Source organism: Microcaecilia unicolor, chromosome 6 (genome assembly GCF_901765095.1).
Source record: "Microcaecilia unicolor chromosome 6, aMicUni1.1, whole genome shotgun sequence".
NCBI classification, from domain to species: Eukaryota; Metazoa; Chordata; class Amphibia; order Gymnophiona; family Siphonopidae; genus Microcaecilia; species Microcaecilia unicolor.
In genome coordinates, this window is record NC_044036.1 from 29,723,058 (window position 1) to 29,741,060 (window position 18,003).

The following is an 18,003-nucleotide window of genomic DNA, read 5'->3' on the forward strand; positions in this document are numbered from 1 at the left end:
GTTCCTCTTACCCACATGCATCACTTTGCACTTGTCAACATTGAACTTCATCTGCCACTTGCACGCCCATTCTCCCAGTCTCGCAAGGTCCTCCTGTAATCGTTCACATTCCTCCTGCGACTTGACGACCCTGAATAATTTTGTGTCATCGGCGAATTTAATTACCTCACTAGTTATTCCCATCTCTAGGTCATTTATAAATACATTAAAAAGCAACGGACCCAGCACAGACCCCTGCGGGACCCCACTAACTACCCTCCTCCACTGAGAATACTGGCCACGCAATCCTACTCTCTGCTTCCTATCTTTCAACCAGTTCTTAATCCATAATAATACCCTACCTCCGATTCCATGACTCTGCAATTTCTTCAGGAGTCTTTCGTGCGGCACTTTGTCAAACGCCTTCTGAAAATCCAGATATACAATATCAACCGGCTCCCCATTGTCCACATGTTTGCTTACCCCCTCAAAAAAATGCATTAGATTGGTGAGGCAAGACTTCCCTTCACTAAATCCGTGCTGACTTATATATACATACCCTGTTTCCCCTGAAAATAAGACCTAGTAGAGGTTTTGCTGAATTGCTAAATATAAGGCCTCCCCCGAAAGTAAGACCTAGCAAAGTTTTTGTTTGGCCCCGATGGGACATGGACACAGAAACCTTAATTTTTTTTCGCTGCAACCCAAAGACGAAATAACATAAAAGAAATGCAAGAAACAAGACTGAGATGGAAAATCTATCGTCCAGCGGACTCCTACCATCCTCCTTCACGCTTTTGTGAAGATCAACTACCGGTAAGTGAGCCCAGAAAGAAAAGAAACATCCCCCTTGCAGAAATAACAAAAGAAAAGAAAATGAGTAACCGAGTCCTTTCGACGCTGCTCCATCGCCCAAGGGCTAAGTCAGACTGGAAGGATGGAAAGTGTTGCAAATGTACAGGAGGAGCGCATAAAGCGCCACCAATGGGGAACGGAGCTACTGTAGAATTTTTTTTAAACGTTTGTAATACAGTAGGGATGATCCTGCGCCCTAAGCCCTCTCACAACCTCCCGAGACCCCCAGCCAGAGCAGCCCGGCCCCACATTCCATTACCTTCCCTAGTGCATAGCCCTCCTCCATTCCCAGCCCGGACAGGGCGGCTCTGCTCCGCTCGAGTCCTGCGGTCACTGTGGGCAGATAGGCGAGCCGCGGCCTACTCCTGCAGGATACCACCCCCCTTCAATACTGTTCCTGACCGTCACAGTCCCCCTACTACTCCCGAGCCCGGCCCCGCTACTACAGAGTACTAAGGTATCCTCTGAGCTACAAGACACTACTCGTGCACCCACGGTAAGAATTTTTCTTCATGAAAAAATAAGACATCCCCTGAAAATAAGACCTAGCGCATCTTTGGGAGCAAAAATTAATATAAGACACTGTCTTATTTTCGGGGAAACACGGTAGAGGGTAAAGTAAAAGAAAAAAAAAAAAAGTAACCCTAGAGGGTTTTTTTTTTTTTTTTTTTGCTGTTTTCTCAGCAGCTAACTTTATTTATTTGTTTTTACTATCTAAGTTTATGTGCAGGGTAGAATAAGATTATCTTTAAACATGGTGAAGTTCAACTTGTTAGCATGACCTCCCAGCAAGTTGCAGGTTTTGTAAACCTGCATGCCTGAGAGGAGCTAATTACTGCATGCAGCATGCTTACAGTTAATGTCCAGTGAAGCAGACTTTTGACTGGAGACCTATCATGAGCTCCACCCAAAGCCACAAACAATCGCCCCTGCAGGTGATCTGGGACAGCCTGCCAAGAACTTCCCAAAGGGACTGAAGGCCTGTGTTAAAGCTGGGGGTGGACGCCTTGAGCATTCACAATGACTGCAAAATTCTGACACATTTATTTATTTGTTTGTTACATTTATACCCAGAGGTGCATAACCTTTTCCGGAGATAGGAAGGTGGTAGAACAAGAGGACATGAAATGAGATTGAAGGGGGGCAGACTCAAGAAAAATGTCAGGAAGTATTTTTTCACGGAGAGAGTGGTGGATGCATGGAATGCCCTCCCGCGGGAGGTGGTGGAAATGAAAACGGTAACGGAATTCAAACATGCGTGGGATAAGCATAAAGGAATCCTGTGCCGAAGGAATGGATCCTCAGGAGCTTAGTCAAGATCGGGAGGCGGGGCGGTGGTTGGGAGGCGGGGATAGTGCTGGGCAGACTTATACGGTCTGGGCCAGAGCCGGTGGTTGGGAGGAGGGGCTGGTGGTTGGGAGGCGGGGATAGTGCTGGGCAGACTTATACGGTCTGTGCCAGAGCCGGTTGGTTGGGAGGAGGGGCTGTGGTTGGGAGGCGGGGATAGTGCAGGGCAGACTTATACGGTCTGTGCCCTGAAGAGCACAGGTACAAATCAAAGTAGGGTATACACAAAAAGCAGCAAATATGAGTTATCTTGTTGGGCAGACTGGATGGACCGTGCAGGTCTTTTTCTGCCGTCATCTACTATGTTACCCCGCTCTTTCCCGCTTGATAGCAGGTTCAATGCGGCTTACATAGTATGGGTTACAGAGTATCGTAGAGATAGCACAGTTGTAGGATAGTAGAATTATGGTGTGGATGTATAGAGTAGGACAAGAGGAAGAGATATGGGGGGAGGATTGAGGTATAGGTAATATTAGTGGTGTGGATTAGGTTCGTAACGTTGTTAATTGTACCATTTGAATGACGCTATTTTACTGTGTTTTAGTTTGAACATTTTTAACATTAAAAAAAAAAATCGCTAAAATGTAACATCAACAAAGCTTAAAATAATTAAATGTTATTCAATAGTAATATGTAAGTATGATGTTTAAATAAGGATGTAAAATTTCTCACTGAAATCCAGTGTTGGTGAGAAAACGGCAAAAACTCTAGGCCTATATATAGATATATAGTTTCTAGTAATCACCCGGGCTATTAGAAACATTAGGGCCCTTGTAATAAGCTGCATAGGTGCCTACGCACGCCAATTCGAGTTACTGCCTGGCTACCATGTGGCCCGTGTGGTAATTTCATTTTTTATGCACATCCGCTCTGCGTGCCAAAAAGTATATTTTAGTTTCTGGCGTGTGGTGAAAATCGGCCAGTAACTCCGACTTGACGCACGTAGGTGATTACCACAAGGTTAACGCGCGAGACCTTACTGCTAAGTCAATGGCTGGCGGTAATGTCTCAAACCCAAATGGACGTGCGGCAATTTTTATTTTGCCGCTCATCCATTTTTGGCAAAAAAATTTTAAAAGGCAGTTTTTGCAGGTGTGCTGAAAAATGGATCTGCGCTTGCCCCAAACCCCACTGTTTTTTCTGGTCTGGGGGGGGGGCTATTAGTGGAGGCACTTAAATGTTTTGCTCTCCCCCAGACCCTATGCGATGCACCAAAGCTGGCCAGGTAGGGAAGATTGTAGACCTGACCACTGGCAGGAAGGAGTGCAATGCTGATCTCAATTCCTGCTCCCGCCTTTCCCCGCACCCTGAAGTTAAGTCACTCACTCAGTCTCTCCAATGTGAACAGCGAGTTTTCCTCACACCAGGGGCGAGGCTACGTGGGGCCATGGGGGCCTGAGCCCCCCCAGATTTGGCCCTGCCCCCCCTCCGCTGCCACCATCCCTTTCAACACCCCTTCCCACTGCCGCCAACCCTCCCCCGCCACTGCTGTCGGGTACCTGTGCTGGTGGGGGTCCCCAACCCCCACCAGCCGAAGTCCTCTTCAGCTGGTCTCCGGACTGACGCGTTGCTGCAGCTGATGTGGAAGCCTAGGATTCTGTTTCTTCTGTGCGAGTTGTCCTGACTACTACTACTACTACTACTATTTAACATTTCTAGAGCGCTACAAAGTGTACGCAGCGCTGTACAAACACAGAAGAAAGACAGTCCCTGCTCAAAGAGCTTACAATCTAATAGACAAAAAGTAAAGCATTTAAATTTAAAATATTTAAGCAGTCAAGCACAAGAGAACAGTCACAGAAGGACAGAAGATGTTGAAGGGTGGTCAGTGTGATTAGGTGTAACTCTGGTTGGAGTAGTGGGAGAAGGTGATAGAAGAATAGAAATGGGTGAGGTAAAGTAATGAGTGGGTTGATAGGGAGGTTATATAAGACATGTCACTCTAGGGGTGGGTGGGTAGAGGGGTAGGGTGGGTAGGATTAAGTCTAAAGCAGGAGAAGGTATTCTCTGCAGCCTATCTGTGAGATGGAAAATGCTCTCTGAAGCTGCTGCTATAAGTTGTTAGTTTTCTCTCCCTGAAAGAGATCCAAGCCACACCCACGAAGTTCAAACTGTCAGTGGGGAGGGTGAGGGGAGGAAATGGCAGTGCTTGATGAAAAAGAGAGCTCAGTTTGATAGGAGATATACTATAGGATGTCATTCTGAGGCCAGGCTAAGTCTAAAGCAGGAGAAGGTATTCTCTGCAGCCTATCTGTGAGATGGAAAATGCTCTCTGAAGCTGCTGCTATAAGTTGTTAGTTTCCTCTCCCTGAAAGAGATCCAAGCCACACCCACGAAGTTCAAACTGTCAGTGGGGAGGGTGAGGGGAGGAAATGGCAGTGCTTGATGAAAAAGAGAGCTCAGTTTGATAGGAGATATACTATAGGATGTCATTCTGAGGCCAGGCTAAGTCTAAAGCAGGAGAAGGTATTCTCTGCAGCCTATCTGTGAGATGGAAAATGCTCTCTGAAGCTGCTGCTATAAGTTGTTAGTTTTCTCTCCCTGAAAGAGATCCAAGCCACACCCACGAAGTTCAAACTGTCAGTGGGGAGGGTGAGGGGAGGAAATGGCAGTGCTTGATGAAAAAGAGAGCTCAGTTTGATAGGAGATATACTATAGGATGTCATTCTGAGGCCAGGCTAAGTCTAAAGCAGGAGAAGGTATTCTCTGCAGCCTATCTGTGAGATGGAAAATGCTCTCTGAAGCTGCTGCTATAAGTTGTTAGTTTTCTCTCCCTGAAAGAGATCCAAGCCACACCCACGAAGTTCAAACTGTCAGTGGGGAGGGTGAGGGGAGGAAATGGCAGTGCTTGATGAAAAAGAGAGCTCAGTTTGATAGGAGATATACTATAGGATGTAATTCTGAGGCCAGGCTAAGTCTAAAGCAGGAGAAGGTATTCTCTGCAGCCTATCTGTGAGATGGAAAATGCTCTCTGAAGCTGCTGCTATAAGTTGTTAGTTTTCTCTCCCTGAAAGAGATCCAAGCCACACATTAAACGTGCAGAACATCAGGACGACACAAAAGGTTGTTGGACTTTGGTTCACCCACAGTGGTCCCATCATGTCTTTCCAACCATGGGAATTCCTTTTGTGTTGAACTTTTGTGGAAATTTTGGACCTTTTATTTCTACGGTTGTTGAACATCAGGATGACCCACACAGAAGAAACAGAATCCTCGGCTTCTACATCAGCTGCAGCAACGCGCCGGCCCGGAGACCGGCTGAAGAGGATTTCGGCTGGCGGGGGTTGGGGACCCCCACCAGCACAGGTACCCGGCGGCGGTGGGAAGGGGGGGATTCAAAAGGGGAGGGGCGCCAGGGGAGGGCTAAAATGTTTCCCCTCACCTCGGGCTCTGCGCCCCCCCCCCCCCCCCCCGAAGTCTGGCTACGCTCCTGCCTCACACAGCTGCACAGGTCGGGGAAACTGTCACACTCTGACTGTATGCAGGACAGCCATTTCTCTCCTCCACCCATGACTGAACCTGACCTCTCTTATCTCTTCTCAAGGTTATGGCTGGGCCAGTACGGGACCTTCAGCATCTGTGCAAGCTCAAGGCCCTACAGCAACTCAGTGCAATGACCTTGAAAAGAGGTAAGAGGAGCAGTCTGTTCACTGTGAGGGAGTTGGAGGGTGGAGGAGAGCAAGGCCATGTTACCACAAATTCTGGGAAGGGGGGGAAGGTCAAATATTAGTGGAATCAAAATGTGGATTTAAGATTTCAATGAAAGGTTTTTACAGCCCTGCAGCAGGGTAAGGGGCAATTATTAGAGATAGATGATAAGATAGATAGGAATATGCAAATTTAAATGCTCTAATTTTGTCCCAACTTCCAAAAAAAAAAAATACATATATCATAAAAGAATGGATGAGGGTTTCATATTTTAGGATTTACAGACTGTAGTTTATTCTAGATTGGGGACTTGTGATTGGGTTAGTAGCGAGTATGATCACCTGGTTTTGGTGATGACGTTATAGCATGATAGTGATACTACGGATGTTTTTAGGAAATCTAATGTATTAGATTGGGTGTTAATTGTTGTTTGCTATTGTCCGTGTCAGGGGCGTAGCTACAGGCCCACCCAGTTTCGTCTCAGGCCCATCCTCACCTTCTCCCACCCCCGCCGTAGCACTGCCTCCTCTTCTGCACTTCGCGGTGTCTGCCTCCCACCCTCACGGCAGCGCTTTCAATTTGCTATCAGCGCTGCCTGCCTGACAGCTGACAGACGCAACGCGACGTCCTCCTGCTCCGGGGCCTTCCCTCTGCCGCGTTGATTCAACTTCCTGTTTACGCAGGGTGGATTGCACGCGGCAGAGGGAAGGTCCCGGAGCAGGACATCATCGCGCCGCGTCTGTCAGCTGTCAGGCAGGCAGCGCCGATAGAGCGCTGCCGCGGCAGTGGGAGACCATGAAGTGCAGGAGACGAGTCAGCGCCACGGTGTGAGGTGAGTGGAGGCAGCGTCGATAACTTTAAAGGTGCTGTGCGCTGCGTGTGTGTGTGGGGGGGTTGGGGTTGGGGTTGTAGTGCCCACCCATCCAACCCGCTGGCCCACCCAAAAATTGTCTTCTGGCTACGCCACTGGTCCGTGTATATGTGTTTTATTGTAAGCGGCCCAGAGTTTAAGGTAGAAATAAATAAACAAACTTGGAAAATTCCTGATTTGACACGGAGAGGAAATCAAAAGAGGATGACCAACACATGTACCCAACACTGCATAAAAAGCCAGGAACCAAGACGATGCATTGTGCAGCATGACAGGTTCTGTGCCAGCATGGCTCGCCTCCATTATGTCATGTGGTCCACACCATTCAGTAAGTGGTACTCAAAGTATTCCACTTAAATGCAATGGAGTTTCATCTAATGATGATGGAAGGGATGCAAGTGAGGAGGATGGAATCAGGGAAATTTTTATTTTTGTTACATTTGTACCCTGCGCTTTCCCACTCATGGCAGGCTCAGTGCAGTTTACATGGGGCAATGGAGGGTTAAGTGACTTGCCCAGAGTCACAAGGAGCTGCCTGTGCCTGAAGTGGGAATCGAACTCAGTTCCCCAGGACCAAAGTCCACCACCCTAACCACTAGGCCACTCCTCCACTGTTGCTACTATTGGAGATTCTACATGGAATGTTGCTATTCCACTAGCGTAATTTAGGGGAAGCCTAAGTGGATTACAACAGCGAGAGACACGGACTAGAACTCAAGATAAGTTTTTTATGAGTTCTTTATTTATAACACGTATATAATTTTGGCACTTTTTGAGTTTGTTTGTCACAGCATTATAAACAGCACTAATAGTTAATTGAGGGAAGACCCTATGAAGAGATGCTGAGCCACTAGGCAGAAATTTATGAGGTTGCCTTTTAGTGGTATCGTCCGAGGGTTCCCAAAAACGAGTTAATTTATACATGTATTGAAACAGGATACACGGATGTTTGGGTTTTGCAATAATTAAGGCACATTTATTCCCTGCAAATAGGCTGTGGACATTCACATAGTTCTTATCTTTGGATATGTGAAGAGCTATTCCACTAGCAACATTCCATGTAGAAGGTAGAAGTCAGCCCTTGCAGATCACCAATGTGGCCGCGCAGGCTTCTGCTTCTGTGAGTCTGCAGGACGTCAGACTCACAGAAGCAGAAGCCTGCGCAGCCTTCCTTCTACATGGAATGTTGCTAGTGGAATAGCAACATTCCATGTAGAATCTCCAATAGTGGCAACATTCTATGTAGAATCTCCAATAGTAGCAACATTCCGTGTAGAATCTCCAATAGTATCTATTTTATTTTTGTTACATTTGTACCCCACGCTTTCCCACTCATGGCAGGCTCAATGTGGCTTACATGGGGCAATGGAGGGTTAAGTGACTTGCCCAGAGTCACAAGGAGCTGCCTGAGCCTGAAGTGGGAATTGAACTCAGTTCCTCAGGACCAAAGTCCATCACCCTAACCACTAGACCACTCCACAGCATTTCAGAAGATATGCGAGCCAGTGTGGAAAAGTAGTACAAAGTCTACTCCTGAATTAGTAAAGGTTAGTGTCCAGCACTGAGGAGAAAAAAAAAAAGCAATTTAGTCAGTTGGGGAGTGGGCAGGGCTGGTCTTAGCAGTTGCGGGGCCCTGTGCAGACAGTGTTTGGTGGGCCCCCTGCCCCCACCTAGACCAGCTCCTTGTTGACAAGATGTGTTTTAAAATGTTTTATTTCAAATAAAGACAAATAAAGCAAAACTTGTACAGGAAATAAGCACAATGCTATCATAGGAAACCTTTGGGTTTAAAAAGCAAAACCATGTGCAAGGACTTGATAAATGAATTAAAACAAATGCCCTTAATATGTAATACTTGGTAGCAGTAATGAAACAGTAATTGAATATTCACATAGCAAGCAGGCTGAGGCAACAGATTTCTTTTCCACTGAACATAATTCACGTTGTATGAACTTGGCGGCTAATAGTGTGCTGAACTGGACAATGTTGGCAAGTTTAGACTGACTGGACAGTTCTGCAGGAAGGAAACTCTTCCCTCATTATTCAATACCTTCGCTGTGAAATAGTAGTAATAAAAAAAGGGCACAGGAAAAAAAAAAGATTTTAAATGCTGTACTTATACACAGTAAGTCTGATTGTTAAGCACCTGATACTCATGTCTGTTTTGGTGGCCCTTTACTAGGTGAAAACATCAGAATAGAGCGAGTCCCTAAACCAGGCCCTCCAAATGACACAATGATTATGATTTAGAACTAATTAGATGAAACCAATACTTCCTCTGTGTACATCCGTATGCTACTCAAGCCAGCTGAGGGGAAGACGTGATAGAGGTATATAAAATAATGAGTGGAGTGGAACAGGTGGATGTGGAGCGTCTGTTCACGCTTTCCAAAAATACTAGGACTAGGGGGCATGCGATGAAGCTACAGTGTAGTAAATTTAAAACAAATCGGAGAGACTTTTTCTTCACCCAACGCATAATTAAACTCTGGAATTCGTTGCCGGAGAACGTGGTGGAGGCGGTTAGCTTGGCAGAGTTTAAAAAGGGGTTAGACGGTTTCCTAAAGAACAAGTCCATAAACCACTACTAAATGGACTTGGGGAAAAATCCACAGTTCCAAGAATAACATGTATAGAATGTTTGTACGTTTGGGAAGCTTGCCAGGTGTCCTTGGGCTGGATTGGCCGCTGTCGTGGACAGGATGCTGGGCTCGATGGACCCTTGGTCTTTTCCCAGTGTGGCATTACTTATGTACTTATATGTACTAGGTCCGATAAAAATGCTACCAACAAAGAATGACAACGTGGATAGGGCAGCTCATATATTTGCTTGCTTTGTTTGGGTAAGGGAATGAGGGGTGCGCAGAGGAGAGGGAAAGGAAGACCAGCCTCATGGGCTTCAGTGGCTGGCTCAATCTAACCACCTTCAGCTCTCTCCTACCCTCTCCTTTAGTTTTGGCTCACAGCACCTCTGCCTTCTTCAGTTTTCTGGGCCACCAGCAGCATCAGTGAGGTAAGCACACTGCCTTCAGCGGCCCCGGAAGCTCTCCCTCTGTTGCAGCGTCCTGCCTATGTGGGACAGGAAATTGCAGCAGAGAAAAAGTTTCCGGGCCGCTGAAGGACGCTGCTGGGGGCCCGGAGTGAAGGCGGCAGCGCTGCAGGGAGCCGAAAGGGAGTACGAGAGAGCTGACCAAGGCGGTTAGATTGAGAACAGGAGACAGCATTGACGGCTGAAGCAGGGAGTGGGAGGGAGATGCTAAGGCTGCCAGGGGGCCCCTGGGAGTGCAAGGCCCTGTGCGACCACCCCCGTCACCCCTGCCTAAGACTGGCCGCCGAGAAGGGGGGCAAAATTCCCCCAGCCTGGGCCGCCAAGGGGGGCCCGGCGCCGGGGTCAGGCCTCCGGCGCTGCAGTTCCCGGTCTCACCTGTCTGCCTCCTCAGCTCCGGGCCCCCTGTATTCGAAGCGGCAGTCACAGATCGCATCCCTCCCTGTGTCTCGCCCTTTCAGAAACCGGAAGTTACATCAGATGAGGGCGGGACACAGGGAGGGAAGGCCAGAAGAGAGGCGATCTGCGAGTCAAGAGAGGCAATCTGCAACTGCTGCTTTGAATGCAGGGGGCCCAGAGCCGTGGAGGTAGGCAGGTGAAATAGGGCACTGCAGCGGCGGGGGTGCGACGGGGGGGGGGGGGGGCGGAGGAGGATTGGCCTTGCCCCGAGCCCGGCCTAGTCTCTCGGCGGCCCTGCCTAAGCATTGGGAAAGGGGTAGAGGGGGCACTGGGTTTGGAAGATAGATAAGAAAATTAGCTCTTGGGGACTGGAGGTGAGCCTCAGCCCTGACGCCAAAGAATATTATGAACACTGAAGACAGGTGAGACAGAAGATTCTGAAGAGAGGGGAGGGTGGGGAGATGGGGAGGGGGAGATGGAAAAAGTGAGACTATTTAATCTACAACAAAAATTTTAAAGTGTGACAGTTGGTGACTGTAAAATTCTGATAATATGTATTACGGTTTAGTTGTGTCCAGTGTTTGTGGATCGTGAAAGAATGAATATATATATTTTTTCAATCCCTTTAAGTACATTTCACATAACAAAACATCTTTCTGAAAGATGATGTGGAAAAATATGATAAGCCAGTGACGCCATGTAGGCCCCACAGATGCCCCCTTATACAATAGCTATAAGCAAACTGCACCTACTGCACATGACTGTCTCTTCGTCCTCTCCATTGCCGCAGCTCTTGATTCTGTCGCAGACCTGTGAGGCCTCAATGCACACGGCTGCATCGTCGCATAAGAATCCAGTCTGGTTGTCTGCTGTGATGCACTGCCGGGTTCCTGAGCAGAGAGGGGAGACGGAGAGGTTTGGAAAGTTCATCTTATTCTTCAAAAGGGCTTCCCTACATTTACAGACGGCCACATTTGGAATTTGGAAAGAGGGACATCCTATGAGGAAATAAGGCGTGCGCCCAGGGCCGGCGCAAGGAATTATGGTGCCCTAAACCAACGTGCTTTAGCGCTCCCTGCCCCCACGTTGCTTCCATCTGAGGGTGGGAGGCAGCAAAGGGAATAGACAGAAGCAGGCTAAAATCCATGCTTCTGCTGTGGCAACCAAGGTAAAGTGTACAGATTAGGAGGCTGCTCTGTGGATGCTTTGGGTGCTTGAGCACCCCCAATACTGAGCAAACGTTTTGGCTGTGTCCAGGGAAGGAGAATTTCCATCGGGCTTCGCACCCCCAATCATTTTGAAAAAGTGGCTCCTATGGCATACAGGACCACAGTGGAAGAGATGCTGGACTCGTAGAGAGGGGAGAAGAAAAGGCTTAGCTTTTAGACCAGGTGAGGCACTGGCTCCCTGAGCCCATACGCCAAGCCCCCTCCCTGCCCATCTTCAAATCCTTGCTCAAAGCCCACCTCTTCAATGTCGCTTTCGGCACCTAACCATTGTACCTGTATCCATGAAATCTAGACTGCCCCCAATTTGATTGACTGCACCTTTTTTGTCCTTTAGATTGTAAGCTCCTTGGAGCAGGGACTGTCCTTCTTCGTTAGATTGTACAGCGCTGCGTAACCCTGGTAGCGCTTTAGAAATGTTAAATAGTAGTAGTAGTTGTGGTGGTGATGTCAGAGGCTGGGGATTTTGGCGCACTCTATCACCCTGAGCCAGTGCCTCACGTGGATCAAAGGTTAAACCGTCCCTGCATGCACCTCGATCTTACTGAAATTCACAAGCACAGGGATTGTATTTTTTTTAAAGGGCTAAGTACAAATTTTTTTTTTTAAGGTTCAGAATGAACAACTACCTGTCAGCCCAACTGAGACCTAGCTCGTATCTCTATCACCTGAACCATAACTGGTGGGAATCTGGTTGTAGCCTATTAGGATTTATATGGGTGAGGATATGAATCTTTTGAAAAAAGGAACATTTGGGGAAAACAACTGAGCCACAAGCCTTAAAGTTGCTGTTTATATTTTAAATGTCTCTGCACAGGAATCCTGTAACTGGAATGAAATAACTACTACATGTTTGGTTGGTGTGAAATTGGTAAATAAGCATGTGGGACGATTTTTCAGCGTCTCTCTAGTATGAATGGGATGTCTTTCTCATTTCCTATTTTAAATGGAGTTATTTTAATTAATAATTGTTTTATTGTATATTACTTTGTGAACTGTTTTGATTTGCTTTGCAATAAGTGACAGTATAGTAAATTAATAAACAATAACGATAAATGATACCATTGGCATATTCTCAATTTACGACTGCAAATTTTAATAGACATTGCAGTCAAAAATGCACACCTTATTTTAAAAGTTCTTTTTTAGTTTGAGACGTCAAATGGTGACAGATGACCCTCTGGTTTATTATGTCTCCTGTTTGGTGGGCAGTAAGATTTCAGCAGGTCAGAGAAGTCATGCTTCAGGACTAAGAAAGCAGCGGTTCTCAAACTATGAGTTGGGACTCCAAATGGGGTCTCATCACCAGTGGATGGATTCAGGGCCGCCGAGAAACACAGCCGGGCTCGGGGCAGAACCGGACGGTCGTGTGCTATCCCCCCCCCCCCCCCCCCCCCACACACACAATCATGCTGCTGCTCCCTTCCGCCTCTTTACTTTTCTCTGATTCCAAGGGGGGGCCGGGCCCAGCGCCAGCAAGCATCTTCTTGCCTGCCTACTCCTACAGTCTGTCCTCTCCTGCTCCTGTCCGTGTCAGGACCCGGATGATTGCATTAACGCAATATTGTGGTAATGTAATCATCTGGGGTCTAGGTGGCACGCAGGAGAGGACAGACCTGTAAGCAGGCACACAGGACTGGTGCCAGGCCCGGCCCCCCTTGGAGGCTTGGCCTGGGGAATTATGCCCCGCCCTCCCTCTCAGTGGCCCTGGAGGGTTCATAAAACAGAACTACTTTCCCCTCCCCCTCTGGGCCTGGCTCTGACCTATGTCTGGTACTGGCAGTCTGTCAGCATTGAACTTATGAACTATTGAATGTTCATATGAAGGTTTACCACATGTCCTCTTTTCGGACTTCTTCAGATATGTCCTCCAGGTTTTTTTAATTTGTAGGGAAATGTCCTCTTTTTCGTTTACATGCTTATGACCAACACACCTACCCACATAATGAGAGAAACCATCTCTGGCCTATTAGTCAGTCTGGACACAAGGGGGTGCTAGAGAGAGAAAAAGGCATTGCTGATCTGTTTCCCTGCTGGTTGAATCTGTAAATGGAATCTCGTTCGTGCAGCACAACTTTAAGCCTATGCCATACAAAGACTTTCACGTGTATCTCAGAAGGGGCTCTTCTGATAAGTAAGCTTCGGCTCAGACTCAGACAAACTCAAATCCAGAAATTCTTGAAAATTAGATTGTCTACTGCTGTACTGTAAGTGAGTCACTATTTGATGTGTGTTCATGAACTAAAGGCTATGATTAAATATGCACATATACTGTTTTTACTTTATTTTTGTTAACCTGCTGATATGTTAGGTTTTGCTTTATTGTTTTTGGTTTAATGTTTTTATTTTAGTTTTTAAAAGTGTCTGGCAATTTATTGGTTGAACTATATGGTGCTTGTTCACTTCTTATAAAAATATATATTACTTTTGTATCTTTCTGAAAATGTATAAAGATTATAATATATATATATATGTGTGTGTGTGTGTGTATTTCTTTAGGAAAGGTAGCAACCATTTTTATTTTTTCTCTACTCTTTTTTTTTTGTCTCCACAAATATGGTAACCCTATTCATATGCACTGTCCTTTGTCCTGTGAGGGCTTCCTGTTTGACTGAAACCCATGCACTGAAACACAGGATCTTGTGGTGACTGCTGGAGTATGTCCAATTTGAGAATTATATCTGCTGTCTTATTTTGCACTGGGTATACTGGAGTTGTAACTATTTATAATGAAAAAATATCATGTTATTTTTTTTCTCCTATACTTTCAATGATGTCTGTTTATATGTGCCATGGCTGGTATAAGGGGTATGGCTAATGTGGGTGTGGCTATCATAGGGGTGGAGCCATATGTGGTGATCCCGCCCATAATGAGTACCAGCATTTTTTTCTACACAAAAATTCACTGGTCTTTGTGCTCTGGATAAGCGGATGAGGAAATGGAGGCCTGTTATTTTGTTTTCATCATCATCTGCGGTCACTTGAATTTTTAAGTGTAAATGGGGTCATCCTGGATAAAAAGTTTGGGACGCTCTAGGCTTGGGTTAATGCTGTTAATCTGAATGCAGTTTTAATATAAGGGACACCTCTCGAGGTCCAGTCTCTCAGGCTGCAGGGCGATCTTTCTTTTCCTCGAGAACTATTAGGGATAAGTTGGGAACTGGAACAAACATGGGAAATCAGAACAAACTACAAATTGTCAGTTGTTTAATAATGCCTTTTCTGTTTGTGCCTTTCACCATTTAACTGACTGACCTTGTTTCTTCCACAGGTACCCAAAAATAGAGCTCTGAAGGGTTCAAGGGGATGCTTTTTAGCTTAAACACCCCGGCTGTTTCAGAAAATTAAAAGTAGCAGATCTTTTTTTTTTTTTTGTTACATTTGTACCCCGTGCTTTCCCACTCATGGCAGGCAATGGAGGGTTAAGTGACTTGCCCAGAGTCACAAGGAGCTGCCTGTGTCTGAAGTGGGAATCAAACTCAGTTCCTCAGTTCCCCAGGACCAAAGTCCACCACCCTAACCACTAGGCCACTCCTCCACTCCACAGATCTGCTCAGTAGGTACTAAACTAGTCATGTTTTGACACGTTTTCTTGCCAGAAAAAAAAAAAAAGAAAAATGGGGGTAGATATGGCGGGGCTGGTGTTTGGGTGGTGGGGCTAGTTCTGGGCAAGACTTCTACGGTCTGGGTCCTGAAAATGGCAGATACAAATCAAGGTAAGGTATACACAAGAAATAGCACATACGAGTTTATCTTGTTGGGCAGACTAGATGGACCGTGCAGGTCTTTTTCTGTCGTCACTATCTGACAGCAGACAGGCTTTATGTCCGGATATTCAATGCCAAGCCATGTCCAGGCTCTGTGATCAAATATCCGGGCATATGCAGACAGCTAAAATGTAGGGGTCCTTTTACTAAGTGGCGGTAAACACTAAGACGTGCTTCCTGCACGCTCAACATGCACTACCGTAGGGCGTGCTTAGACACCCAGCAGGTAGCTCATGCATGTTTGGGGGGGGGGGCAGAGAATAGGCGTTCTCAGCAGTGGCATAGCTACGTGGGGCCAGGGGGGGTCCTGGGCCCATGTAGATTTGGCCCTGGACCCCCCCTCCCGCCGTCGCCTGCCTTTGCTGGCGGGGGACCCCAACCCCTGCCAGCCGAGGTCCTCTTCTTCTGTTTCTGATGTCCTGCGGGAAGAAGAGGACCTCGGCTGGCGGGAGTTGGGGTCCCCCGCCAGCAAAGGTAGACGATGTCGGGTTGGCGGCATGAGGGGGGGGATCAAGAGGGTCATCGGCGGGGGGGGGGGCAAAGTTGGTGGTGGCTGCGGCAGGGTCGGAAATGGTGGTGGGGGGGGGGGCTAAAATGTGCCCCCTCACCTCGGGCTCTGGACCCCCCTCCCGCCGAAGTCTGGCTGCGCCCCTGGTTCCCAGTGTTAATCAGTTAGCACAGCTACATTGCTGCAAGCATGAGCTCTTTCCACCTGCTAAATAGGTGTCGGTGAGGGAAATTAGCGCCTGGCTATTAATAGGAAAAATGGAAATGTGGCCATTTTACAGCTGCACTAAAAGTGGCCTCAGCGCGTGGGGAAACCCACAAAGTGGCTTCAGTGTGTGGGGAAACCTGCACGCTAATCATAGGCAGGCCATGTTTTAGCAGTAAAAGGGCCCCATAGTCAGTTAAGTGAAGTATTTAGCAATTAACTGGACAACAACAACTGTATAAAAATAGGACTGTGTTTTATGTGGTCCTAATTATGCGATTGTCTTAGCCGGTTAAGTGTTGACTCCGCCCCAGGAACGCCCCCAAAATAGCCAGTTTCGGCATGGGAACTAACCAGGCATTCTCGGCAGCAGTATCCGATTAAGTGCCGCTGAATATGCCTGGTTAGCCCCAGACGGGCATTTCAGATGGTCAGGAGTCTCCCCTGGCTGTTTAAATTGTTTTGAATACCTGCTCCACGATTCTTATTTTCCTAATGCTACTGAAAGTCTTCAGGTATGGTAAGTTATCATACAAAGTGCTTATAAACCTTGAGATCTATTCATAACCATCTCAACTTCAGGAAATTCTGAAAACCAACTTGTTTAAGAAGGCCTATCCCCCTTGTGATAAACCACAGTGTCTGCCCTTACTTGAGGAGGCCACCAGAGGGCGCTCTCCCATGGGAAACTGGGAGCTCCGGGGATCTAGCTGAGTATTGGCATGTATGGACCAGTAGGTGGAGCTCCAGAGAGATAGCTGGGGGAGTGAGAAGAGACTTCTAGGCCAGATCTTTCTGGAACCAGAGGGGCGAGGTCTCAAGAGGTGGGGGAAGTTTATTGGACACCTCATAAATAGCTTCCTCTCAGCAGAAGAAGGAGTTTTGCCCAAGGGAGAGGAGATGGGAGCCTGGAGGCCGGAACTGTGTGTCCCGGGGCTGAGGAGGAAGGACTGTGTGTCCGAGGAGGTAAAGCAGGCTGCAAAGCCTGGGGTTAGAAGTCCCCAAAATATTGTGGTTGGAACTGTGAAGAGTTTAAAAAGAACAAACAGCCGTGGGGTGGAGGATAGGACCGTAAGGTTAAGGTGAATAAAGTGTGTCCTATCCAGGGGAGGTGGCTGTTATACCCTGAGACCCAGATGTCCCCCCAGTAAATGGTGTCAGGGGGGTGAATCGCCGTCCAAGAATAAGAGTTGGAAAGCCAGGTTCCCAAAAGATTGTAACCAAGCTCTAATAAACTGAATTTACATGCAACCAGCTAATTTGCATATTTTTGCAAGCAGAGGAAGCTGTGCTACCTTCCAGAGAAGGGTGACCCGGGGGCCCCACCAGAAGAACTGGTAAGGTGGGTCGGTTACCAGGAGATACAGCGGGGAGGCCGGGCCAGGACTGCAGGTTAATGAAGAGGTCACCCTGAGGGAAAGGGGAGGACCAAACATAGAGGCCCGAGTCAACGGACACCGAGAGAAGTTTGGTCTCAAGGTGGTTCTCTGAAGCAGAGGGCTGGTGAGGCTGGGTAGGAGCCACTAGAGGGCTACTGCACATCAGAGAGCACCCCTTTGGGGCTTACACCCTGACCCAAATTAACTTTCTACATCCTGCAACACAGAAAAAACTATGGACAGTATTGGACTTCTATCACCACCCCCTCTTTATTTCTTTGTTGCTCCATACTTATGTTTCTTTCAAATTGATTACTATATTGTGTATTTGTATTTTATCGAACCGGAGCCTGCCTCTCCAGTATTGTGTAAGCCACATTGAGCCTGCTAAGTGGGGAAAATGTGGGATACAAATGTGTCAAATAAATAAATAAATAATAATCTAAGTGGATACCCAAGGCAACAAGAGAAAGTGACTATTCAAGGTCACAAGCAGCATCAGTGAGGGAACTGGGGCTTAAATCCCCTGCTGCCCCTCTTAAATCAGCACTTTGCTGTAACCACCAGTGGAAGGAAGAGCTTTAAAAATGAGAAGCACAGTCTGACCTGGAGAGCGTTTGGGGATTCCCAAAATGACAGCACAAGCAATGACAGCAGCTATAACTCCCAGGAGGAGCAGGGCAATGACGGAGATGCAAACACATCTCCGGGAACAGCAAGCTCCACTGCAGCTCTCGCAGCAATCCACTGCAATGAACAGAAAAAGCACATTTC

The 18,003-nt window shown here is 47.2% G+C and overlaps 2 protein-coding genes across 2 annotated transcripts in view; one reads left to right on the plus strand and one right to left on the minus strand.

Annotated features, from left to right (window-relative positions):
• Nucleotides 1-10,979, plus strand: part of LRRC42 (leucine rich repeat containing 42) — a 35,417-nt gene extending 24,438 nt beyond the window's left edge. The window contains exons 9-10 of the mRNA XM_030205941.1: nt 5,726-5,810; nt 10,936-10,979. The gene's annotated coding sequence lies outside the window, so the exon portion shown is untranslated. The remainder of the gene's footprint in view (nt 1-5,725; nt 5,811-10,935) is intronic.
• LDLRAD1 (low density lipoprotein receptor class A domain containing 1) overlaps nt 1-18,003 on the minus strand; it is a 39,727-nt gene that overhangs the window by 6,596 nt on the left and 15,128 nt on the right. The window contains exons 4-5 of the mRNA XM_030205943.1: nt 17,836-17,976; nt 10,898-11,035 (exon numbers count right to left, since the gene is read on the minus strand). Of these exons, the coding sequence (XP_030061803.1) occupies nt 10,898-11,035; nt 17,836-17,976 (279 nt within the window). The remainder of the gene's footprint in view (nt 1-10,897; nt 11,036-17,835; nt 17,977-18,003) is intronic.